General features: G+C 39.4%; 1 protein-coding gene across 4 annotated transcripts; it reads left to right on the top strand.

Moving 5' to 3' along the window:
• Positions 1–26,958, top strand: HELLS (helicase, lymphoid specific). Of its 4 annotated transcripts, none has more exons than XM_075025878.1 (22): positions 2–288; positions 792–913; positions 4,494–4,616; positions 6,001–6,060; positions 6,518–6,554; positions 6,647–6,711; positions 7,195–7,236; positions 8,042–8,266; positions 9,751–9,933; positions 10,197–10,340; positions 10,926–11,122; positions 11,826–11,922; positions 12,887–13,048; positions 13,564–13,706; positions 15,297–15,435; positions 16,863–16,946; positions 17,035–17,154; positions 18,930–19,046; positions 19,938–20,097; positions 23,294–23,390; positions 23,638–23,714; positions 25,341–26,957. In XM_075025878.1, the coding sequence occupies exons 1-22, from the start codon at positions 93–95 to the stop codon at positions 25,436–25,438; spliced, it is 2,688 nt and encodes an 895-aa protein (XP_074881979.1). In that variant the 5' UTR covers positions 2–92; the 3' UTR covers positions 25,439–26,957. The 4 variants fall into 4 exon arrangements, with proteins under 4 accessions (XP_074881980.1, XP_074881979.1, XP_074881981.1 ...); XM_075025880.1 differs by lacking the exon at positions 2–288 and adding an exon at positions 553–707; XM_075025881.1 differs by lacking the exon at positions 2–288 and adding an exon at positions 1,177–1,290.
• The last annotated feature ends 55 nt before the right edge of the window (positions 26,959–27,013 follow it).

Below are 27,013 nucleotides of genomic sequence, written 5' to 3'. Positions count from 1 at the left end.
AGACAATCGGCCCCTGCTATGTCCACACTCTCCGAGCGGAGATCCAGAGACGTGTACCGGTACCGCTCCCGCTGCCAGAGGGAAGCAGGACGATGAAGCCCAGGCAGTTTCATCACGCTCTGCCTGGCCGACAGCTGCTGACGGCACCGGCCTGCGGCGGCTCTTTGAGGGCGGGCTGTACACCACAGGGCCAGAAGCGCACGTTCACCGAAACAACGACCGTCAGCGCGGCCGAGGCCCCGCAGGCCCAGGGCTCACCGCAGCATGTGGAGGCCCCACTCTGGACAGGCAGGCCCAAGAGCGCTTCAGCACTGAGGCCCGAGGCGGGGGCACCGGCCAGCAGGGGCGGGCCCGAAGAGCTGCCCGGGGAACCGGCGGCGCGGCGGGGGACGGGGCGGGGCGGGGCGAAGCTGAACTGAAACGACGCGCGGGCGGCCGCGCCACCTGCCAGCAGTCAAGATGGCCTCCGGGCGGTCCCGGGAGGGGGCGGAGCGAGCGGCCTCGCGAGAGCGGTGCCGTCTCTCGCGCGGCTCGGGCAGCGCGCGGTTTTTGGTCTCGCGAGGCGGCCGGGCGGCGCGCGGTGAGGTGGGGAGCGCGGGAGTTCGGCGGGGCGCGCCGGACGGTGGTGGCTGCGCGTGCCGCACCGCCTCGCGCCCAACGGCCCCGGCGCGCCGCCATGCCGTCCCAGAACACGGCGAGCAGCGGCGGTGAGAGCTCGGGGTCGGCGGGCGGGGGGGGCCGCGGGTAACCAGCCACCCGCGGGTAACCATCCACCCGTGCGCTTGTTGCAGAACCGCTGGGAGCGGAGATGGGGGAGCAGGCGGAGGCGGCGGTGATCACGCCGGCCATGCTGAAGGAGGAGGAGCAGCTGGAGGCGGCGGGGCTGGAGAAGGAGCGGCAGATGCTGGAGAGGGTGAGGGGGCGGCGAGGTGGGGCTGCCCCGCGGGGGGCGAGCCGTTGGGTCTGGGTCTGAGTCTGAGTCTGAGCGCCGTGCCCCCGCGCCGTTAGCCCACGCGGGGGTTGTGGGCCGGGGCTGGGTGTCGTGCAGCGCCTTTGATTTCAAAACAAACAAACGTGAGGGGTTGTTAAAGTTCCGGGCGGTGGCTGTGATTCACAAGCGCCTTTGATCATCCACGGGAGCCTTCTCTTTTTTTTTTTGTTGTTTTGTTTTTGAAGGTTAACGGTGGACTCTTGCAGTCAGCAAGAAGCCTGCTGCATTTTATACGCATTTAAGTTTGCAATGAGAAGATTACCTCTTTACTTTTGTCGTTCTGAGCCTAAAAATCTAAGGTATCGTGCCTTTAAAGTAAGCTGATCTCAGAAAGGATAGTAAGTTCACATTCTTCTGAATTTCTGTCTGAAATACTAAAGGCAAGATTTTTTTGTTTGCGTTTTCTGTATGTGTACATGACACTTCTTTTCCTCTTTTTTTCTTCTCATTTTATTAAAAAAACCCACCAAAAGAACGACCTGATTAGACCTCTGCAGGACAATTCTATAAATACCATTTATCTTTTCCAGAAATAAGCCCGGTCATGAGTTTCTTTTGGTAGCAGGTGTAGTTTAGGCAGCTGCTGTCACTGGCAGCTCATTCTCTTTGCAGCAGTGTTTGAAGGCCGCAACTGAACGGCATCAAGTAAGTAGCCTAGCTTAAAAAGCCTAGCCAAAAAGGATTGGGTTTATGCCAGTCACTTTCCTGGTCTGTTCTCCTGCTCTTTCCCGCATGCAGTTATTCAGGCACCCCGAAGTGGAGGGGAGTAGGAGCTGCTTGAGCTGCCGTTGCTGCCAGGAGAAAGCAGGAAATGTAGACTGCTTCAAGGAAATAATATGTCCCTAACACAAACGACATAATCGTTACTACATTTAATTTCTCTCTTGCTGTGAATGTTTTCAGATGTTGATATTAAGCATTGGTTGATATTAACCAATCTGTTCTGGAGAGAGAACATGAAAACATGATGCTTCTAGACCAGTGCTGATACAAATTATCAAGGTATCAGAATGTTATGTAGGTATTGTATTTCAGGCGTAAGGAAATACAAGCTTGAAAGAACTCTTCTCTTAAATGCTCTTCTGGGAATTGTATTCTAAAGAACTAATGCTATTACTCAAAATACTGGAGAAATCGGGGTGTTTGGGTTGGGTTTTTTTCTTGTCTTTCAGAGTGCTCTCATTTTCCCCTTTTCTGTTAATTACATAGCTTTGTATTCGGCCCACCAGAGACTGATGTCTTAAAACCTGAAGCATTATTCTAAGGGTGTGAAAAATACAGTTTCTAAGGCCTGGAACTAATTTTAGTTACTCTTTATCTTTTCACTAAGAAAAGTTGTGATTTATAAAGGTATGTTTTTAGGCTGCTGCATTTTCTGATATTGTAGTTAGAAAATAATACTTTATTTTCCCCGAAGTCTCATAATCTTCTTTCTTGCAAGCAATAAGTCATGATCGAGCCTGTCCGAACTTCTGTTTGGGTATTCCTTGATCAGACTTGGAACTAAAAATTTGGAGGCAATGCTTTTGGAGGGTAAGGAGGAAACCGCTGTAGAGAAAATTATCTTATTGTACTGGAAGTATTGAGAAAAGGACTTAGGATTTAATTTCTTTCATAACGAACCACTTCTGTAACAATGCTATAATGTGATAGGTCTGGGGTTTTTTGCGTTCTCTCCATTTTTTGAGAATTCACAGAGCTTACCTCTAACAAGTGTATCACTCCATTGTTCTGTGTGTTTTTATCATGCTTTCTCTGTGCAGTCTGGGACCAGTCAGACTAAGGGAAATAACCTGTGTTGTTAAACCCAGGTTTACTGGCGTCTGGGGGCAGTTGATGTTCTTGAAGCTTCTGGGTTTTTTATGCTTGTCACTTTGGTCCTTGTCACTTCGGCAAACCCCCTGCCAGGTGATTTGTACAGCAGTTCAACAAAAGAGTCATTTGTTCCTTCTGTGAGCTGAAGGCAAAATTCCATTATGCAAATATATAAGAATGTAAAGTGATGAAAGAGTGGCAAATTTTTGACCTTTTCAGTCAAAAAGGGGAAAAAAACCCTCACTTTGTTGGCTTGAAAATTGAGGCAAAAGACAAAGTGGAGAAATCATAAGTTCAATGCTGTTCATCTCTGAGGTTTGGTTTTCCCTTGAAATTTTTGCAGTTGGTCAAGGGAACAGTCCTTCAGATTGACCCATTAATGGAATGATGCTGTGTTCACTCCAGTAAAGTGAGCAATAGCAATTTGCTGAATGAAGTAGCTTAGTTTTAATGATATTCTGTCTTGGCATTGCCATAAAGGGTTGATCTTTCTGAGCTCAGGTACTTTTCATCTGAAGGAAAAAACCTGGATTGGGGAGAGCAGAAGCAATAAAAACTGTATGGATAATCACAAGAAGGCAATCTGTTCCCCCAAAGAACTTGTTGAGATAGATCTTCCTCTCATAAAAGAATACGATGATAGCTACCTGATAAGAATGACATGGAGTACTGTCTGTGGAAAATAAAGGTCTGATTTCTGGGGGAGAGAAACAGGCTCCCCCTTTTCTATGTCACACAGTTTGTCCCATGATTCAGCTAATATCCTTTTTCCCTCCCTGCCTGTTAGCCTATCTAGTTTCAGAAGATTCCCTTGCCTTTCTGTCTGTCTTAGCGTGCGCTTCTCCCAGTGTTTCTTCTGAAAGCAATGGCATAGATAAGCATCTTGTAAAGCTCTGCATCTTGCCTTGCTGGGGTTTCTCTTGGAGATGCTAATTTATACCTTTTCACTTGTTTGATATCTCAATCTAACAGGCAATGTTAGGTGAATGCAGAGGTGAATGCTTTTTCACTTTTTGGGGGAGTCTTGATCTGAGTTTTAAAGAGTAATTTGCAAACTTCTAAATGCACAGACTTGACTAATTCAACAGAGGTTACTTCTAAAAGCATGAGTGGGTTTTGTAATCAAAGCAAGAAGTTACTGTGTTCACATTGGGAATTGACTTGACCTCTGTGAATTAGGCATGATGATTTTGTAGCTGTCTGACTATCCTGTTCATAATGAAAAACTACCTTTGTGCAAATGGCATGTGGAGGAGTCCCAACTAATACGTGGGGAAACTGTGCTGAATTTTGCCAGGTAGCGTTGGGGTTGTTTTTCCTCCCAAACTTTGCAGGCTGCAAATAAATATAATTTTGCTCTAAATCTATAAATTGGAGTTGAGACACCTTTGAGGCCTTGAATACCTTGTGTTACTGCACTGCAAGTGTGTGTGTTGTAGAGCTCTGTTTACATATGCAAGTGAATGCAACCCTCAGTTATTTTCATCTTAAAGCACTTCATAGGTACATGTGAGTCCATACACTCGTGAATCATAGATGTATAATGCACGTAGATGTATAACGACTTGAAGGGAAAGGTTGTGTGTGTGTGTGAGAGTTGCAGTTACCCTGCAGAAGAAGCCTTCGTTATATTAAAAGCATTAACTGAAGCATCTATAAAGACTTGACGTCTCTTTGTGTTGCCCAGGCTCGTGCTTCTTGGGACAGGGAGTCAAGTGAAATGCGCTATAAGAGGCTTCAACATTTGCTTGAAAAAAGCAACATCTATTCCAAATTCTTGCTAACCAAAATGGAACAGCAGCAACTAGAGGTAGGTGTACTCTTGTCTGCAGTGAGGATTCTTAAGATGGGCTGCCATCTGTTTGGTTGGGTTTTTTTTTTGCCATCCAGCTGTTTGAACTCAAGTAAAAATGCTGTTAGGATTGCAATAACAACATGAAAATCTACTGGAACTACTGCCCAGGAATGAAGTGGTGCTTTACATAATATTCAGAATTTGTTCTATAAATCCATAGATAAATCAGAGTGGGAAGAGCATGAATTACAATTTAAAATCACAGTGTGAGGGTGGCACCAATATCTTTACAGTTCTTTTGTTGGCCTGAGTGCTAGGAAGAGAAAATAAATATTTCAGATAAGAAAGTTTAAGGGAGTTAGAAAACCTGGAGGGAGGATAGAAGATGCAAAGAATTGACAAATAGGAAGTTGTGCAGCCTATTTGTGTTAATCGCTGGAGACTTGAGGTGTGTCTTCAGGGTGCTAATGTAGGCCTCCATCAAACAAATTTGTAAATTACAGTCATCTGAGGTCATGCTGTTCCCAAACAAGAGCTTCCATAAAATGATTTGATGTGGTTTTGTGGTTTTGTTTTTGTTTTTGTTTTTGTTTTTTTATCCATGGGTTGCTGAGTTCATATTTAGCTTTATCTTGACTTTCTTACGGTACCTTTATGGACAAGCTTGTACAAGTTTATGCTTGAGAGAGAGGAAGAATCTTAGGAAAAGATTCAGGGCAACAACGTTCTCAGAAAAGTGATGCTGACAGACTGCAGGAACCTCCTTTCTAAAATACTACTCTAGTTTAACTGTCAGCTTGAATTCATGGTTACTGCGTTGATAGAATGTGTCTTTCAGTACTAAGTCTTGCTCCATCTGATCAATACCAAGGTTTCTTACCTATTTTTCCAGGGTCCTTTTACTTTCAGCAAGCAGAAATAGTAGATGGAATGAAAATCTTAAATTCTTCAAGACATGAAAGCACTTCTTCCTTAAAGGCATTGTAGGCTGCTTACATTGCTTTCTGTTTCGCAATGAACACAAGTGGTAATATGTAGAAGTTAAAGAGGAGCTGGATACGTGGAAAACTTACTGCACTAGATGTGATCTTAAGGAGTTTACAATTGGGAATATCTTTGTTGGAGTCTTTCTAAATAACTATATTCACTGACAAGGAATTCAGAGCAGTTGCACTTTCTTGTCCAAGCTTTGCTTTGTCAGTTTTAAACTATGTCAGAATAGAGGCTTTTAGTGTGATTGCAAAAACAAAGTCTTTAGAGTACACAGAACTCTACATTACCAATGTAATCTATGTCATCACTTCTATAATGGATAGTGCTCTTGTGGGTGTTACTGAAAGATAAGAAATGTGTGTGTGGGGGGGTGTTGTTCGTTTGGTTTTTTTTTTTTTTTACTTAGGAACAGAGAAGGAAAGAGAAGTTAGAAAAAAAGAGAGAGATGATGTTAAAATCTGCCAAGGTAAGATTAACTAGCTATTTTATGCAACTTTCTGAATAAAATGATATCAATTTTGATCAAGGTAGGTAAACTAACTAAGTTAGATTAGCTAGTATTTGACTTGCAGCATCTATCTAGTATACCATATTTATTTTAACTATAATAAGACTGTTTAAAAGTGCTTAAAAATTGTATACCATAACAGTCATCTTAAGGAGATGTTTCTGACTAATTTATACTAAAGCAAATGGTTTTAATTTGTCTTGAGGTTTTTTCTTTTAGTAATGATTGTTTATTCAGCCAAGAATAAGTAACAAAAAGATAAGCAGGAACTTTTTTTTGCTGTATTTTTAAAAACTGCTTAATAGTATTTCAAGAAGCTTTCAAAGGCAATGGTTTGAGGCTGATTACATCTTTTTATCTGTGTCACGATAGAGATGCATAAGATGATGAACCTCATCCTATGTTTATTTTCTAGGGTCAAAATCCACTTGATGGCAAAGAGGAGAAATCAGGTAATGTATTAGGCTCAGCCTTCTGTAAGTACTGGTATTTTTAGTTTCTTTAATGTTTGATGTGTTGTATAAACTCAAATGTTACCTTATAGGTGCAAAAAAGAAGAGAGGGAGAGAAGATGGGACATACAACATCTCAGAAATTATGTCCAAAGAGGTAGGCCATAGCTATAAATAGGCTTGTCTGGATTTTTATAGCACAAATTTTAACTGGTGAGGCAATTGCTATGTGACATCTGTATTTTAGAGCAATACGTTCTCGTACATTGCCATCAGAGATTATCAGCCAACAGCAGTCTGTCTGTAACATACAACTTTCTTCCAACAAAGATCTGTGTAACAAGCAGTGTTGTCAGACCTGTGGAATTCAGATGCTTTTTTTTTTTTTTAAGTCTTTGAGGGAGGCAAGCTGTGAAGAGACTACATTGCCAGTTGAATTCTCAGCTACCCTTTGTAATTGGAATGTGTTCTCTGGTGTGTGCCCTTGTTTAGAGTCACTTGTATGATTAATGATGTTGTATGGAAAGCTTTTTAAAGATCTGTCCAGATTCTTCACTTAAAAGATCTCATGAAATACAAATTGTAGTAGCCTTTAAGGTTGAAAAGCGCATAAGCATAGGTTTTTTTTCTTTGTTTCCAGGAAATATTATCAGTGGCAAAAAAAAGTAAAGTGGAAAATCAGGTATGTTGGCACATGTTATTGCAGTTTAAGTGTGTTAAGCCCAAAGGGAGGGAGGGCTTTTTATACTTTATATCTTTAAGCTTTTCCTGTAGATGAACATCTCTGCTAGATACTAAAGTCCTGAATTAGAAGCTTAAAAAAGTGGTGCAAGTGAATGCACTTAAATACTTATTTTCAGAAATCCAAGGTGAAAACTTCTAACTTATTTTTTCTTAAACACTGAATTTCAACCTATTTATACTTTATAGAATGCCTGTAGTTTTGAAAATAAGGAAATAGGAATTTACTAAGAAATATTTGTGGTGGTATATAAGACCTTAAGTCATTTTTAAGCATTCAAGCATGGAGATAACAGGTGTGGTCTCTTCTGCTTCAGCTGTAGTCTAAGAGCTATGTGCACAGTATGACTTTCTTTCTAGCATTCTCTAGAATCTGCTTACAGAAGGGAAATAGCTTCATTAATTGCCATCCACTGTGAGGAAGGTTTTAAGTCTGCTTGCTTTTCTGGGTAGAAAATTGTAAGCCCAATAGCTTCAGTAGCTATCACTGGTTTTCAGGTCTAAAGGAGTAAAGAATGCATATAAGGCTTTGAAATTTTGCATGTTGATGTCTACTTATGTAGTACTATTAGTCCTAAAAATAAATTCTACTCCTGAGTTAACAGTTACTCAAAATAAGACTTTGTGTCAGGTGCTGGCTTACTTCACTGAACATTAAGACTGGTGTAAATTGGGCAAAAGTATGTCTTAGCTGGGCTTTGATGTGCATTCCGCTTGTCATGTGTTCCTTGAACTTCCCTCTATAGGATGAAAGCTCTTCTGACAACCTGTGTCCAGAAGACCTGCAGAAAAACAGAGACTCAAATAGTGTCATTAAGGATAGATTATGTCAAGCTGTACGACACAGTGCCAAGCAATTCCTTGATCCAGTACGGAGATTTAATGGACAACCAGTGCCTTTTCAGCAGCCGAAGATTTTTACTGGCGGTGTAATGAGGTGGTACCAAGTGGAAGGCATGGAGTGGCTAAGGGTATGGAGCAATTGTTGATGAAATTGAACATGTTGCTGATTGGAAACAGAAATGGAGGGGAAAGAGACATTAGAAGTCTCTGGTCATAGTTGGTACAGGGAAGGTGAAGGAGAGAGACAGTTCTTTAAAGATTTCTCATGATGCAAGAGTCTGGTGTTACAAAAAAGTTGTCAAGCAGCAGATATAATGTTTCAGTGTGGGGAGGGTATTTGTGTTTGTACAAGTTTCCTTAGACTTTCTTGTTGGTGTTCTCCATCTTCCCTTTCTCCACCTATTTTCTTGTTCAACTCGACTTTCTTTTCAGCCTCTCCTTACAAATACTTTGTGAAAGCAGGAGGACTATGCACACTACTAAGGGACAGTCTTACTATTTTTCTCTCCAGGGCTTGAATACCTAGCCCATAGGTATTTAAAGACCTACTACCTTGCAGACCTGACACAGCTGAGTGTTGCATTCTCTGCATCTTTAAGTCTAACTAGTAATATTAACACAGTGTTTTAAAAATGTTTGCCTTCAGCCTGTGAAATCAAAAACTAAAGAAACTTGCTACAAAAATTGACCACATACATACTCAACTTCTACTCATTTTTTTCCTTGCAAGCCAAGTTAGAACAACTTTGCTTTTTAATTATCAGTGCCAGACAGAACTAACTTTCATTCTGCTGCTGATCTTGTATTTCCCTTAGGTTTTTTCGTTTTCTTTCCTTCCCCACAAGCATATGTATCCTGTTTTGATAGGCTTAGACTGATCTCACAAGTGAGTGCCACTAAACTTGCTCACTCTCTTCTGTCACCAGGAAGTGCCTAGGGAAGGCAGGCCTCTTCTTGGGGGAGGGAACATCTTCCCTAGTTAGGCCCTCAGTTATAATAACCTTTTTAATGAAACTTTGAGTAGTGAATAGAGTAGCCAAAGAGCACTTCTGTGTCTTCCTTTCTGCTCTTTTAGGAGAGGTTGCTCTGTCTCTTGTCAGAACAGGCAATGTCTGCACAAAGAACTTTGGCCAGAGCAGGTGCCTGTGTTGGTCAGGAATTGTACCTTTTTCCTATGGTAAAGTAGCTATGCCTACAGAAGCTACTTGAATAGATAAAACTGAAACATCAGCACAATAACTTGATCTTTTAGAGGGAGAAGCTAAGGGAATTCTTTGGAGCTGGTATGAGTAAAAATTTGGATAGTGTGAGCTGTACTCACAGTTGAAGTGCCTTTTGATACAACACTAATTTACATCCTTTCCTTTGATACTGTTCTGGGTTTTGGGGGCCTAGTCAGGCACTTAATTGGTAGAAACACGTACACCTACATATGAATGTCTGGGGCTTACAAGACGCTTGTATTTGATTTTCTCCATGATGAAAATATTCTCATCTGTAATATAAAATGTGCCTAGTAGAGAGTTTCCACACATGTTACATTCCTAAAGATGTTTGTTATTCCTAAGGTCTGTTGGTTATTTTGCATTGACGTTTCTTTTTCTGTATGTAGATGCTTTGGGAAAATGGTATCAATGGCATTTTAGCTGATGAAATGGGGTTGGGGAAGACGATCCAGTGTATTGCAACAATAGCACTGATGGTGGAGCGAGGAGTCCCAGGTCCATTCTTAGTATGTGGTCCTTTGTCTACTCTTCCAAATTGGATGTCTGAATTCAAGAGGTTTACTCCAGAGGTAAAAGAAGTGAAGATTTTTCTTTTTCTTCCTTAGGTTTAAAAGAACAAATTACTTAAGTCTTACTCTTAATTCTTTTGCCTTGTTGTTCTATATAGAGAAAGTTTCAGTTGAATTGTAGTTGTTTATGTGGTTACTACACACTGTGCCATGTCTTGCTATGTATTTACAGCCTTCTTGTAACAGAGCTAATTATCTCTACTATCTTCTGTTTAAGTTTAAATGAGCTTAGTTCACCTGGCTTCTAAACCTCTCTCTTTCAGATTCCACTAATGCTCTATCATGGAGCTCAGCAGGAACGTCGTAAACTGGTTCGTAAAATTCACGCGCGGCAAGGATCATTGCAAATCCATCCTGTGGTCATTACTTCCTTTGAAATAGCAATGCGAGACAGAAATGCCCTGCAGGTACCTAAATTCTCCTGAAAGCCCTAGGATGGGTGAAATGCCTCATCACTAATAACAATGCTTTTGAATACAGTAAAAAACCCCTGCATGCTGCCTGTACTAATGTCATACTGTAGCATTTATATTGGCATTCACTTCTGTTTCCTTGGGAGCAGTGGCTCTGGAATCTTACGCTTAAGAAGTTCTTCAAACAGAACACTATCCAAAAAGTGAAGTAAGCAGATAGTTACAGCATATCTGCTCTCTTCATTACCTCTATGTAGGTGTTAGTGAGGGAGGCTTGGAGTAAAAGCTATACTTAGTGTATAAATATCATGGTTAACATCAGAATGGTTGTTTAAGCGAGATGAGTTTCTTGTAGAAGTTTTATTGTAATCACCTAAGCTTTCTAAATGCAGTCACCATGAAGCATGTATATGGCATTAACTGGACTCGGCTCTTCTAGTCTGGCAAAGTGAGAAACAACAGTAAATAGAATCTTTATAACAGGCCGTATCACAGTCTTATTAGTGCTGCTTCTCTCATCTGGCACATGTTTTGGTGGAGTAAAGCTAAGATTGACTGAAATAGCCTTTCTTTTTGCAGCACTGCTTCTGGAAATACCTGATAGTAGATGAAGGTCACAGGATTAAAAATATGAACTGCCGCCTTATTAGAGAATTGAAGCGATTTAATGCAGACAATAAACTCCTGTTGACTGGTACTCCCCTGCAAAACAACTTGGCAGAGCTTTGGTCATTGCTTAACTTCCTTTTGCCAGATGTATTTGATGATTTGAAAAGGTAGGTTGCAATCTGATGGTGAAAACTACTCCCCTTTGTTCTGTTTGGGCATTATTGTGACTTTAATTATTAAACTTGTATCAGCATGCAAAGAGCTATTTTGTGGTATGGTTGTAATTTGGTATGATTATTTGGTGGCAAAGGCTTTGAAATGTGTCTTGCCTTCACACTTGCTTGTTTCAGTAATGAAGGAAGTAATTGTTAGCTAATTATTAGCTCTGTGGATAGTGGAAGCTCAACTCTGAGCTAAGACATGAGCATCTGGGGGGAAGAGATGTTTGTCTAATCATAAGTGCCTGGTGCTGCTTGAGATTCTCTGATGTGCTGGAGAAAGCTGTTTGAGGCTGGCAGACATGGGACCTGTGGGAGACAGATCCTTTTCTGAAGCAGTAGGAGGTTAGGTGGAAGAACATTGCCAAAATGTTAGACTAATATTGGAAAAAGACATAGGCAAGAGTGAATATAATAGATCCTAGTGAATATTTCAACTAGTACAAATATTTTTACCAATCACTTAAAACCTCAAGCATCTGAATTGACAGGTATATTTCAGAAATACCTCCTGTTCACCCTCTATTCATGATGAATATTAGTGCTTTGTTTTTCTTAAATCACAGTATAGGTGAAGAATGGTATACTTAAATAATGAAGAATAATAGCTATGAAGTAAGCTATTACTTTTTTTTTTGCTTTGTTTTTATAGCTTTGAATCCTGGTTTGATATTACCAGCATTACAGAAACTGCTGAAGATATTATTGCTAAAGAAAGGGAGCAAAACATCTTGCATATGCTGCATCAGGTTTTCACTTATTTTTTGTGTTGTTTTTTTCATGGTTTATTTCTAACATTGACCATTGTTATGAAATGTGTCAAAATCTTGTTTGTGGAGCTGAATTCTGGGCCTGAGGCTTTTATTATGGCACTTCTGGACTTCCTTAGACTTGTGGGTTTTTTCAGTCTTTACAGTACTTAAAAATGCTGGAAAGGAACGATATACCTCTTTGATAATGACTCATTTTTATTCTTGGAACTGAATTGAGTTTAGTCAAACTTAATTGCAGTTGCTTGCTTCTGTTTGCCAAAAGATTTAATTGGTATGTTTGTTTTGTTGAAAGAGAACTTTGAGGGAATTCATGTAACTTTTAGGTGTTGAACAGAATACCTTTTGACAAACTAGTTGTATAATGTAGCTGTCTTCAAAACCAATCTAACACTCAAAACTTTTTTTAAGGGGGGGGGGTGGAAATAAATGCTTACAGAACTATCATTTTCCCATCATAAGCTGATGGTGAGAGATAAAAATTTTATCTTCTAGATATAATTGTCGATGACATTTTATTATTTATTTCAGTTAAAGGTTTGGGGCTTTCCCAGAATGACTTGATTTAAGAAATTTAACAATTAAAATCAGCTGTTTCACAATAAAAATACTTTCAGTTAATGAAAATTATTTGAAAGGTCTGTAATGTAGTTACTACTGCACCCGTATTAAACACTTTAAAATATTTCAAATGTCAATGGATGTGTTATTTGAACACATGTATATACCAGCATGTGTGTAGAAGTTTTGGGTAGGCATCCATATTAAAAAATGAAATATGGAACTCTGAAAATTAACTCTTTTGCTTTAAATTGTCAAAATAGCATTATATCAGTAGACTGGTTGGGGGCGGGGGATGTTGGTCGGGGGTTTTGTTTTGTTTTTTTAAACTAGCCATGTTGAGAGCTTTGAGTCATTGTAACACATCTGCTCAACATTTCAGATTCTGACACCTTTTCTACTGAGAAGACTGAAATCTGATGTTGCTCTTGAGGTTCCTCCTAAACGAGAAGTTGTGGTATATGCACCGCTGGCAAAGAAGCAAGAAACTTTCTATACTGCCATTGTAAATCGCACCATTAGGAAACTGCTTGGAAATAATGAGGTATCTACTGATGTGAATATTAGAAATGTGCTTGCTATTAATGGTTTATAGGGAAAAACACGTTGGCATTGCTTCATTACCATTGTAACTAAACCCACTTTTTGCTTAAATTTTAGTTGGATCCTTTTGTTATCTATTTCAATGGCGGTTACTGTGAGTGGCCTCAGTGGGCACAGAACTAATACAATATGAGTGTAAATATGTTCTTGATTACTTGTAGCTTGGGGGAAAAAGATGACAATTTTCATAGAGTTAACAGTTTCTGCTGTAAAATCAGTAAGGTACTAATGCAGCTTTTAAAAATCAAGCAGAAGCTTTCAAAATCTACAATTATAGACCTTTAAAGTTTGGGCTGCATTTTCTACTTAGTAAAACTTAGAGCTGCTGAGTCTAAGTAAATATTGCATGATGAATATCACTGAGACCACTTTTCAGTATTGAGAATTCTTGGGTCAACATAGGCCTTTGAATCTGAAGCTATCTGCTGTTGATGGCAATGTTATCATTTCCCACAGGAAGAAGTAGTTGAGTTGAGTCCTACAGGCCGACCAAAACGCCGTAGCCGAAAACTGGTTGATTATTGTGAAGAACATAATGGTTCATCTGATGACTTGGAAAAATTGATCAGCAAAATGCAAGAGGAAGTAGAAAAAGAGAGGTGCCTGCCCTAAAAGATTCTCTCTTTTTTTTTTTTAATTATACTGAATATCTCCATCTTGGTTTGCTTCCAGAGCTTTGCTTATTCAAATTGATCAAGAAGAATGGCATTTCGTAATTCACTATCCTTGTAGCTTTATGATTTGTTTCTTTGCTTTTACCTAATATTTGCTGGGCCATGATAGCAATGATTAGGTTGTACTGTCACTCACGGACTCATTAGAGTTATAGTTAACTACAAGACAATTACTCCTAGACCTGTGGCCTTTGCAGGATCTAGCAATAAAATTGCTTTTTGAGTCCCTGTTTTCATTAGTCACAATCTTAGGTAGCTCTTGTGACAATAGTACTATTGATAATCCATAAAGAGCTAAAATGTCCTAGTGTGAAATGTAATTCCTTTGGGCTGTTAAAACATTTTGGTAGTGAAGAGCTGTGGATTCACCAAAGCCTCAAGGTCTAAGATGGTGTTGGGTGCCAGCCATGGAAGAACTGCTTCATCTTAGTTATTTGGTAGTTGAATTTCATTGTAATAGCTTAGGTCCCGGCTACAGCTAGCAATGAGGACAAAGAGCTTGGCTTATTGCTAGGTTTTGCAAGGTTCAGGTAAACCTTTTGTCTTCAATGTCCAGTTACCTTCAAAGGTATATCTTCCATTGGCTCAAAGACAGGACAAGGGATAATGCTGGTGTGCTAACTACAGTTAACTCCTAGGTTTTTGTGGAATTACTTGGGAATACTTGGAAGCAAAGTTTAGGCTCAAGACTGGAGAAAAGGGAGGAGTAGTTTTCTTGCTAAATTTTGTAAAATGTGTAGGCTTAAGCTGAGACCTGGAATCCAAATGGCCAGCATGGTTATTGCTGTTTTGGTGACAGGTATTGGTCACTTTCTGGTGAATAAAATCAGAGTTGAGATTCAGGACTGAGGGAGCTGAGGAATCATGTTCATTCCTGGGTTTGGCAAGGTCTATTGGTGGCTCTAAATGGGTTGGAAGTCCCTTGGGCATAAGGAAAAGCAGGTTAATCTTCAGGGTTGAAATGTATTTATCTTGCTAGATTTTTATTGTAGTTCAGTGTACTTTACAGGAACAGACACTTAAATATATGTTTGTATTAGTTTTATGGTATGCATGGATCTCTTCTGTGGAAGAGCTAAGTAGCTGTATTTGTTGTGAATCCTGCAATGTGCACGTGTGGCTGAAATAGGATAGGCAGAGAGTTGATTTTGGAATAGCTTATGTATTGTTCTGCAGGAGATATGACCATTTGTTCTAGACAGGGCTTGCTTCTGTTCCCTTTTCTGCTGGGTGACTGCACAAGTTGTTTTTTCTGCTTCTGATTACTCCTGACTGTACTGTCCTTTTGTGTATTAAACGAATAGTGGCAAACCCTTGTGCCTTTGGTGCCAAGTGTGGCACTAAAAGAAGTTTCATCTGATAATAGTTTTACTAACTATAAGGGATTTTGAGGACATTTGACACAGCATGTGAATCCATTGCTTGATTTTGGTTTTATTGTTTTTTTTCTCTTCAGTATCTGTAATGTAATAAGATGACACTTTCTGTACTAATAAGATGACGTATTTTTTCAAGGCCAGTGGTAGAAGTGAGTATTCCCATGGATTCAGAGGTGAACCTTAAACTGCAGAATATTATGATGTTACTGAGGAAGTGTTGTAATCACCCCTATCTTATTGAATATCCATTGGACCCTGCTACACAACAATTCAAGGTATTGAATATTTTAAAGGATTATGAGAAAAATTATTCCAGGCATTAAAAAGCAATAGACTGTGAGCTAACGGCAGTAAAGTATGACCATTTCAATGTATTTGACATATGCCTCCCCATTGAATTCCAGCAGTGTACTGAATCATTCTTTGAAGCTTCCTACAGCAGCAGTTGTGGAGACCGGTTCAGCCCTCTGTGCTCATTTAGCCTTTGCATAGTGATGCCATAGTGTTCATTACAGCAGCGCTCATCTGCTGGGAGCAAAGTTACCGAATTCAAACAGTAGCTGGGTTCTGTTGACTCAGGGTGTTTTAGGATCTGCCTCAAGCTCTCCTCACAAAGGTTAATTTTTAAAACAAAAAATGCTGACCTTGTAAACCATTCATGACATAAATTGTACACGCTGCAGGAGGTTGCGGTGGTAACTTAAGTGTGAGGTGTTGAAGGGCTGAACCAAGTACAACAGAGTCTGCTTAGAGCACATAGCATCCTTTCTCCTCCTCAAAAGGGAAAAAAATCCAAATTATATCACAAAGGCCAGCTGGTAGTTTAATCTACACAAAGCAGTGGGCAATATAGGACAGTGTGAAGTAATTTGAATTGAAAGAATCTTCAACAACTGGAAGTTGCTTGCACATTCTAAATGTAGGTTTGGGGGCATGTGTAGTCATGTTTCCTGTTCAGTGAGTGATAACAGATTCAGCTGCAGTCAGGAGCAAGCTGTTGAAGTTTATCAATGTAAAGTCAGTGCATAAAAAGCAGATAGCCCAGTCTGGGTGATGAGGGAAAATAATGTGTAGAAAATGCAGACTGACAGTTGACACCACTTGCAGGAGCTAGTACCTGCTCAGGAAAATGGATTAGAAATTATCAAGGTGGCTGCTGTATGGCTCAGACCTGAGAAGCTTCTATATCCCTGCTCTTAGCCCATAGCAAGAATTAGATCTAACAAACTCTCTTGAGCAAAACAGGAGTCTAAGGTAGCAGTGTGAAAACTTGTTCTATGAACTTTTGTCACTTGGCTCATGTGTGGTAACATGTTCAGCAGTGCTTCCTTATATCCAGTAGGTGGAAGCCTTGTGCATTAATTACAAGCTGGGAAAGAAACAACAGTGCTTTTCCATGTGGAAAAATTAAAATCATCAGGGTTTCTCCTTCCAGAAATGGGATGAAAACTAATTAGTTTTTGTAAAAATTATTTGGGCATATGAAATGGCAGGGTTTGATTTAGTTTAATCATGATTTAGCTGGTTCAATGTAGTTTGCTAAAATTCGCGTTGCTTCCAATCTTATAGCTTTTAGTTAAAAAGATGGTACAAGGTTGTTTCTGTGAGAAGCTTTCAGACAGCTTTTGTTGGTGCTTCTGAATCAGGGAAACCTTTGGTGTCCTTCCCTCCTAATGTATGATCCCCTTTCCCCTCTTCCAAGGTTGATGAAGATCTAGTAAAGAATTCAGGCAAGTTTCTACTCTTGGACAGAATGCTTCCAGAACTGAAAAAGAGAGGGCATAAGGTAAAGCTAATGATTTGAGGGGGGGGGGGGGCATAGTTGTCTCCTTATGACCAAAAAATGGTATTAAGGAATCTTCCTGGTTTTGTAGGTCTTGTTGTTCTCGCAAATGACTATGATGCTTGATATTTTGATGGATTACTGCTATCTGAGAGACTTCAAATTTAGTCGATTGGATGGCTCTATGTCCTACTCGGACAGAGAAGAAAATGTAAGTAGATATACATGCCGTTTGAGCCTGTTAGCAAATTCTTCTTGTTCCTGTGACACTGGAATGTGATTTCACACAGCATTTAGCCTTTAATAGGGAAAAGACATCTATGTTGAAAACTGACATCCTTGCTGCTGCTTTTAATATCTGCAGCTAGGAAATACTGAAGCAATGAAATCTGTTACTAACCATTATCTTGGGGTATGCCTAGAATGATGGGTGTTTATGTACTCTGTTGCCCAAATGTGAAGTATGTAATGCATCTATATTGTGGCAGATGCTAATCTCAGTTTTACCCCTGCACATATTGTTTCCTAGTATCCAGGATGCGATGCCAGCATCTATGGGAGCATGCTGCAAGTCTAATGCCAAATAAAGTAGATTTCCAGGAAATGAGGTTTTGTACCTAGTGGGACACCTGTAACTACAGCCTGAAATTGCATGTGGATTTGTTCCAGTGCAATACTTTGTTCTTGCATACTTGTAGTGGTTTCAAATAACCACAGAATGCCTTACTACTGAGGCACATATTTATCATTAAGTGCAGCCATGCAGGGTGGTTCTGGAAAACCACCTCTGAGGGTTTGCAGGGATGAACAAGAGCAATGCATATATGGAAGAAGTACACAGGATGTATCTAGGGGGTATGCTGCAATTGCCATCTGGTCTCTAAAGTATGCACTGGTGTTTGTGAAGATACGGAAAAACAGTGGCAGATGACAGATCATTGAGCTCAAACTGTGCTTTCCTTTGCCCCATTTTTTTTCTGTGCCACAGTGTGGCCGAGGAAAACCAAACCCCTGAACACTTAGGTTGCTACTGTTAGAGCTGATTCTTAAAGAGGAAGGCTAATTAGCAATGTGTCAGCAAGCTATAGTGACTTTTATTAAGCTGGTAAAATTTTGTACTGCTGGCTTGTGGGGATTTTAAAGAGTTGATTGTGTGCCTACTACAGTGTGGTATGGGTGCAGATAAGAGAAATCTTCCAGGTCACCAGTCTAAGTCCAGCATGGCTCTTCCCAGCTCCATGATTTGCTGCAGGTGCTGCAGATGCTGATGTCCAGGAGACCCCAGAGGATATGGGGCTTTTAGAGAGCTTGGTTAGCTGCTTCCACCTGGTAGTGGGGTGATGGTTTCTTTTTCTTTGCTGTGATCAAAGTCCTGAAAATTACTATATACTTGCAGTTTTCTACCAGCATGTGGGTGGTCAGACTAAGTAGACTAGGTTTTGACTGGTGTTGCAGACCTAGTAGGAGCTGTGCTGATACTTGGAAACATTTTGCAGTGAAAATGGGCTAGATGCTGAGTAGTAGGCCAGAAAGTTACTCTTAATTTTGAAGTAAGAGGAGGAGGTATACAGGGTGGCTGGAAGTTACAGTCAAGTTGGCATCAATATTTTAGATTGTTGCTTGTGTCAAGAAGTAGGTATGTTTTTAGGCTCTGCCAGCTTGGACTGTGCTCACCTTGTTCATCACTGGATGGTAGGTTATGTGGAGGTGAATGTGATCTGGACCATACCTCACTATAGTCACCTCCACTTTGTGTGTTAGGCAACTCATTGACTGGAACCATCAGATAAGAAAATATAGTTGCTTCACTTCTTGGTCTTGTCCTGTCCCAACTGCATGCAGTGTTTAAGGCCTTAGTTTGGCCTCTGACAGCATGTGGTGTATTTTCTGTGTTCATCTTTTTAAACACAGGTCTGTCAAAATAAAACATTAGCTACATTGTGTTTGATCCATCTGCTGTTTTTTAATAGATGAATTCTTTTCCAGATGCATCAATTCAATACTGACCCTGAAGTCTTCCTGTTCTTAGTGAGTACAAGAGCTGGTGGCTTGGGCATTAACTTAACTGCGGCAGACACAGTTATCATATACGATAGTGACTGGGTATGTTGACAGACTGTTAACCTAGTGGTATGTGTCCTAAAATGCTTTCTCTATTGCTGCTTTGATAATAATTTACTAACCCATTATGGTATAGACAGTTTCTGTAACTTTAATGGGGCGTTACATGAAGATAATACTAAGCAGTGTATGCAAACATGTTATATATGAAGTATGCAGCCTCATTTGAAAAGTCCTAGCTTATTGAATACAACATTAAAGTTGATTTCCAAAACTAGCCTATTTGCCCCTGAGTTACACCAAAAGCAGGAGGGTTTTTCTGTTCCTGTTGAAGATACATTTCCTTCTTCCAATTTATTATTTAAGTTTAAATGTAGCCAGACCTTCTACAGGTTCCCTGTTTCCAACAGCTGCCATGTTAGTACCAGCCCCTTGAATCTCCTGTGACTTGCCACATGTGTTTTAGCTAGCTAGGATTCTGCTGCTCCTGTGAACCTGGAGGCTGGGAAGAAGAGAGGTATGGAAGGAAATGACTGAAGACCTCTGCATCTTCACTTTATTTTAATGGATACCTCTGGTGTTTGCATGACTATTCAGCTTCAGGAGAGCTAAAGCAGCTTCAGAAATGGCTGAAAACTTTGTTAATCCTTTTTCTTATCTTCCAACAAAAAAAACCCACAAACCTACAACCAACACCCTCAGATAAATTTGTGATACAAAACATGTCCATCTGTTGAAAACTGCAGCACACAGTGCAGAAGCAATCTGAGCTAGTTGGGTTACTCTGGCAAGAGATGTAGAGTTCTATTATACCATGGCTGCCTTGCTTACTGCTGCCACTCTGACTCTCAGAGCTCACTATTGAAAATGCTGCCTGTGGTACGTCTCTTAAGTGGTTAATGGTGTAGCCAACTTGTTTCTTTTTCTGCTCAGAACCCCCAGTCGGACTTGCAGGCCCAAGACAGGTGTCACAGAATTGGCCAGACAAAGCCGGTGGTTGTTTATCGTCTTGTGACAGCAAATACTATTGACCAGAAGATTGTGGAGAGAGCTGCTGCCAAGAGGAAGCTGGAGAAGCTGATTATCCACAAAAGTTAGTATCTTTCTCTTATGACTTCCTGTAAGCATGTGCTACTTCTTTAAATCTCAAGAGAACTCTTACTGCTCTGTTTTGTGACTGCTTAGTATTTTTTCTTAAATGCAAAAAGCTTCAGCCTCTTAACAAGTGCCTATATAGTATTACTTTTCAAAATGCATTGTTAGACACATTGTAGATAACTTCTGCAGCAAATTAAAGGAAAGCACTTCTAGTATTTCTGGAATCACCATGTTATGACTACTGCTTTACTAGTAGGTAAGGAAAAAAAGACAGGTGATGGGACACTGAGCATACATGGAAGAAATATAGATAAAACCAGGCAATAAGAGAGTAGAGCTCTGGGCTTGTTGGCAGCTTGTCAGCAAGATTATAGTTTGTCTGACCCAAATGTTTTTGAACTTTTAGCCTTAAAAATGCTGGGGGTAGATGACAAGTCTGAGTTGATTATCTTTTTAAAATCAAATGAAATGAACCAGAATATAAATGGAAAAGCAGATTAAAAAAATTCTTACTGGTTGCAGTTTAATTTATAACAATTCTTGATAATTAATTTATAATGATTTGGAGCAATATGCCTACTTAATGACATCTAGAGCAGTGTTATATGATGTGAGGTTTAGCAATAGATTTTTTTTTTCCAGTTGCAGTGGCAAACTTGCTTGAGTAGGGAGTGTTCCTATTAAAGTTGGTAAAATGGGTAGAGAACACAAAGTTGGTTTCTGTAGGATTCCTACTAAACTTGGTTGAGATTGCAAATCCTACAGCTGTAATATCACTGTAAAAAATTTCAGCATCCTGTTTGCATCTGTCCTTCTGAATTTAAGAACAGTATGTTATAACCATAGTAGAATAGTCCTGTTTGAACAATTAACCGGTGCTGAATGGAACAATAGTCTTTGATTTTTATGTGCAGAACAGTAGTGATTCTTGTTGTGTTCTTGATTATATAGCTGGTCATACTCAAAAGTCTTTAGAAGTGACTGGGTTGAAGTGTCTCTTTTGGGGGTAAATTTTTCTTGTTTGGGTCCTATAGGAATCCTGCTTTGCTTCTGTAGCTTATTCTGTTTGTGATATTTGGACAGTAGCTCCCTATTGCATTTTCCAAACACTAAGCTCACTTGAAAAATACAATTCTTGAAACTTCATATGGGCTTCTGACAATAATTAGCCTTATATTAAACTTTAAAGGAGGTTGGGAACTTCTCATAGTATATTAAGGGGGAGTGGGGAGGAACCCAAAACATTTTCCTGAAGGCATAAAGGGGCAGAAAGACCATACCTGTAACTGTCTACTGCACAGTGCACTGCTTGTCAAGCCTAAGTTGTGGTATGCCTCTGGTTTTGGATGATCTTAGCTAATCCTTGTTAGATGCTTCCTTTATCCTAGCTTTAGGCCTTTTCTTTGTAATTTGATTGCAACCCCTGTCTTGGTGTGACTGCTGTCTGACTCTTTGTAGGCATGTTAGTGACCAATTTAAGTAAGAAAAATTTGGGTTTTAATGATTTGATTATGGTCCAACCTGAAGTTAAAACCAAAGTGGCAAGATAAGCGCACAAAACAGAATGGGCTCTAATAGTGGATGACTGCCATATACTAAAAGTAGCAATGGGAACTAGGACTAGTTATACTGGAAGGAAGCTAAGTGTCACGTTGGGTCATGCAATAAGTTGAGTATTCATCTTGGTAACTATTGGTGAATCATATCAAAATCTTTGCAGCTTAGGTAGGGGTATCCCCTCCAGGAACCTTTGGATCCACTGTGTAAATGTAAAAGTGATGTAATAGATCCTGTTATTTTTAATATCTAAAAAGTGTTGGAACTTTGGAGGAGTGAATGAGGAAGGGATATCACAAAGCTTACTTAAGTTAGGCCTTTCAGGTGTCTAACCATGTAGGGCGTGTACAGTACAAGTACTGGAGCTTAAGAACTGAAATTTGTTGCAAAACAGAATGCTTTTTTGGCCTCAGCACCAGGTTACTCTTTCCATCTTGTGCTTCTGTTTTATTGAAGAAAGTTGCCTAGGAAACTGAGAACCAGCATGATTTTAGTGAAATTAGTAGATGTCAAAGAGGAAGTGATGGACAAATTTCTATTTAAAATGTTAAGTGCTTGATAGGGTCTTCTGTATTTTTCTCTGTGTCACTATTATTGCAACCCAAGACCTGTATAGCACTAATTCAATGCCATATAGTTTGTGAAACTGAAAACTAAAACGGAGAGACTGCGTCACTAATAATGCACGACAGGACCTGGATCCTGTGTGTCCCAGCAGGAGATGTTAACGGAGCGGGGCAGAGGGGAAGAATCCTATAGCTCAAACTCCTCTGGAACTTGCATCTGACTTGCAGTTCACAGATGAACAGCCAGTCATTGGAGGGAGATGGGAAAAGGTGTGGGGAGGACTTCTGAAACCAAGATGTAGGAAAGAACAGCAGTGAGTGTGATGAAAGGGACCAATGAAGTCTCATTAATAAAATGGGTACGTGTGTTGATTAAAAACTGAAGAAACTTGGCACAGAGCAGTAAGCCGTGGCTGTCTCATTGAAATGCGCAAGGCTGAGCTTGACTTCATCCATGCTTGGCTTTAGTTAAGTAATAATCCTGTATAGGTTTTTTTTGATATATGGGCTGACATCCAGATTTGTGTGTAGATAGGCGTTAGCATAGTCTTTTCAAGAAACCAACCTGTGTCAGATATATTACTTTGTCATGTCTGCCTAGTCCCTTAAACTGGGAGCTCTGCAAACCACACATCTTTCCTGTATTTCCTATCTTGTGGTTAATACTGCTTGCTTTGTTTCAACCAGCTTACAATACAAAGAGAGCAAACTTCAGCATCCACCATCTAACTTTATTTACAATGTTTTTACTGTAAGTAGAACTAATGGCTTTTCTGCTCTGTGTGTGTGTGTGTGCATGTTGAATTGGTGTTTCAATCGGTTCTTCTGCATACTACAGCTAGAAGGTGAAAGGCCTGCATGTAAACTCTTAATGTACCTCTGACTTTTTTCACCAGTTAGGCTATTAGCGTAAGGTGTGTTTACCTGAGGGCTAAGACAGTGAAACATAGCCATTAGTTTTGATGTGCAAGAGTAATTTGTTTGATATGTGCATCCAGCATTGATTTAACAATTTGCAGAAATTGTTCCTGTCTCTGTGTACTTTCTTAAAACTTCTCCTTTCTACAGATCAGTTTAAAGGTGGCAAATCTGGTCTAGCACAGTCAAAGAGCTGCCTGGACCCTCAGGAATTAATAGAATTACTGAAATCCAGAGACTATGAGAGGTACGCAGGTTTCATATTTTTCTTGGGCCGTGAGTTTGTAACTTGCAGCTTGCAAGCAGCTGTCAGTAGCTCTCTTGTCTTATTAAGTGGTATGTGGGTTAGCTCTCTTGTCTTATTAAGTGGTATGTGGATCTTCATAGTGGAAAGAATGTCCTAGGGATTCTGCTGTGTGGGAAAACTGACTTCTATGCAATACTAACTGTAACGTGCTTTTATCTGTATTGAGAGATTATTTCTTCCTCAACAGGGAGGTTAAAGGATCTAAAGAAAAAGTAATCAGTGATAAAGATCTAGAGTTACTCTTGGACAGAAGTGATCTTATTGGTAAGTCAGTTTTATCTGTTTGGTTTTTTTCTCTTCAACAGTAAATTCATGTTTTGTATGAGTCTTTACATATAGAAAGCTGCCATAGCTTCACTTTCCTACAGCTGTGTTGTACATCTGAAGAAGGACCTTTTGGTCTCTTTCCTGACATTTCCAACAGGATTTGCTGAAGAAGAAATAAGAGAACTTAAAGTATTCTAGAAAACCACATTCACACATAGTGTGCCCTGAGCATACTGTGAACAAAAAGCATAGATTAGGAGGTGTTCTGCAAAGCAACTTCCCCTGTAAGTTGCTGTAATTGATCAAAATAGAAATTATTCTCAGAAAATACTTATTTTGGCAAACTTGTTTAAAAACCTATTTTGATACTATCATAATTCAAAATGTAGTCTAACATTGCGGGGGGAGGGGGATTGAGCTTTTCAGAGTTACCATGGCTTGTCAGAGGATCAAATGTTTTAAAAAAAAAATAAAATTTGTGAGGTTGTCTGCAAATTCTAGTGCTTGATCCAGCCAAGATATTATAAAAGAACCTTAACTTTTCTGAGAAAGGAAAAAAATATTGTTGAATTTGTCTAAACAGTAGATTCAGTATGCTTTGCTACCTTCAGCATCTTTAGTAGAGATAAACCTCAAAGCATAGATACAGAAAAAAATAAGTCATTACAGAATTTAGAAGTAAAAATGATAGCTAGCCTTAAATAAGTGTGATATGTATAGTCCAAGTAAAATAACTTTGCCTTAGGAGAACTGTTGGCTATACTTAAATTTTTTCCTTAGATTATCTAAAGAAGTTGTTTTATAAAACTGCTTATTTCAGTTAACTGACTGCTAATATAGAAAATTATTCATGATGTGCTGATAATATGTCTATACCTTTACAAGTTCAGGCTGTGAAACAATCTGATTTCTCCTTTCAAGTTGGAGAAGGTGCCATTTATTTTGTGTTATTAGTGTGCATATTTATAATGGTTGCTTATTCTTTGTTTTTTTTTTTTGTTGGCTATACTAAGCAAAATTAGTATATTAAATTTGTCAAAAAAATGTTTATACAAAGATATTAGTCTAGCATTATGTACTGAATATTTACTACAGCTAACTGCAGTTAATGCTTTAGAAACTGAACTGCCACCTCCAACCCCTGTAAGCCATAATTACTGAATTTGATACAAAGACAATACTCTTTCATTAGCTTTATATTCACTGGAAGGGCAACTTAGTGATTGCAAGTGCTAGGAAAACAAGATGTAGGTCTTTGAACTTTAGAAAAGAATATTGTTTAGCAGAGCCGTAACTTTCTGTTTCTCCTAGTAACTTCACTAAATAGGTTTACTGCATTCCGTTTTCTTCTCAGGAAAGCAAGACTAGTTCAGGCAGATTTTAAAACTGCTTATCTCCATTCAGATTTAGCCAGAGGTGTTGGAATTTTTTCTTAAAGTACACAACTGAAAAATATTTTCAAGCACAAACTTTTAGTAGCAAACTGTTGATGAAGAAGCAAAATTATTTTATCAACTTGCTTTCCAAATCCAAACAAAAATACATACAACTTCTATGTCTGCAATAGTACGGTTGCAGCCACTTCACCTATGATTGTTGATCTTTGTTTTGTTTTAATCCTAGATCAAATGAAGACCTCTGAAAAAATGAAAAAGGAAAAAATGGGTGTCTTCAAGGTCCTAGAAGAATCATCAGATTCCAATGCAGAGTGTGTGTTTTAATGTGCAAATGTGGTCTGTAGTCTTACAGGACAAACATATGACTGACATCAGATCTTCAGAGACATCACTTAGACATACTGATCCTTTATGCTGACTTTCTTTCCTTGTTCAAATCCCTCATGTTCTTTCACTGAATTTTAACATGTTCTACAGTATAATGCAGGTGATAGTTTCACGTTGTAGCTTTGGTAGGCTGTCATAAAAAAATAAGAAAATAAGCGTGTTTCACATTAGCAGCTAGCTCTTGTGATCAGTGGTAAAAACCAGCAGATTTGTGTTAAAAAAAAATAATCTTCCTGTGGAAGTCCTAAAACAGGTTTGTTTTTTTATATAGTGTCAATTATGGTTTTATTTGGAAGTGAGAGAACATGTACCTTTATTACAGCCAATTGTGTAGCTTCTGTTTTTAACTTCTGCAAATTATTTTGATTAAATAAACATCTTGTTTGTCCTAAAGGTGTAGGGCTTTTAGCATAGCTTCTTAAGCTTTGCTTATTTATGTTGTGTCCATTAATTCACTCTTTCCCTACTCAATTAGCACATTAGCCAATCTCACACATTTAAAAGAACAAAACCCACCAACCAACCAACCAAAAAAAACCACAACAAAAGATGAGTCAAAAAAACCCTAAATTTTTCTGGTGCAAGCATTATTTCTGTATTGACTGGTTCATCAGCTTGCACACCTAAGGTGCCTGTTTGAAGGGAGCTAAGGGTACTGGAAGGGGAGAGTGCAGAATGACTCTGGGGGTGTGTGCATGACCAAGGAGTACTTTCTGGGAAGGGAGGGTTTGAGACTACAGTGGGGCAAAAAAAGACAGGAGAAGGATATTACTTGCATATGTAGCCTCTAAGAGCCAGCTGTAAGCAATGGTTTTCAACTTGGGCATCAGGTGTCTTTCAAACTTTTAATTCTGGTTTGTGAAAATGTCATCTAGGTGTAGTTAGAAGCTGCAGTCATGGAATTGCAGCTGGAGCTGTCAGAGTTGCAGTTGTGCTAGTCATGCCAAGGCATAGGTAACATGGAATAAAATAAAATCCTACCTAATCTATCAGACTTCAGAAACTAGTTTCCAGTCACTTTGTTCTTACCCTCCATCTGTTAGCCTGATTTAGGGAAAGTTACTTTATATTAGTGAGTGATGTTTATCCTTACTTCTATAAGGAACAAATAAATGTTAAGTTAATGAGTAGGCTGGCTTTGACCTTTGACTATTGAAAGCCATGTCTTGTTTCTAATTGTTACAGACAAAAGTTTCTGAGTTTACTGTTCAGTTACTTATTAGCCCGAATAATGCAAAGTCCAACATGTACTGTCTCTGTGTGTTACTTAGATTTGCTGAGCTACTATGCTAGTCTCCTTTATGCATTGTTTTATGCTAGTGAAGACCTACTGCACGATTTAACAGTTTGTATCTATGTATGATAGATAATATAGTATGTATCTACAATAGTATCTAATGGAATAATTGTAAAAGTTTTAATAATAACTGACATAAGTGCTTCCACACAGGCTTACCTAACTTTTTAAGACTGATTTACCCTGCTCAACCTGCACAGCTGCCTGAATGTCAC

This window comes from Buteo buteo, chromosome 4, assembly GCF_964188355.1.
Source record: "Buteo buteo chromosome 4, bButBut1.hap1.1, whole genome shotgun sequence".
NCBI lineage: Eukaryota > Metazoa > Chordata > Aves > Accipitriformes > Accipitridae > Buteo > Buteo buteo.
Note: the sequence above shows the minus strand (reverse complement) of the source record. Positions and strands in the feature narration are given on the sequence as shown.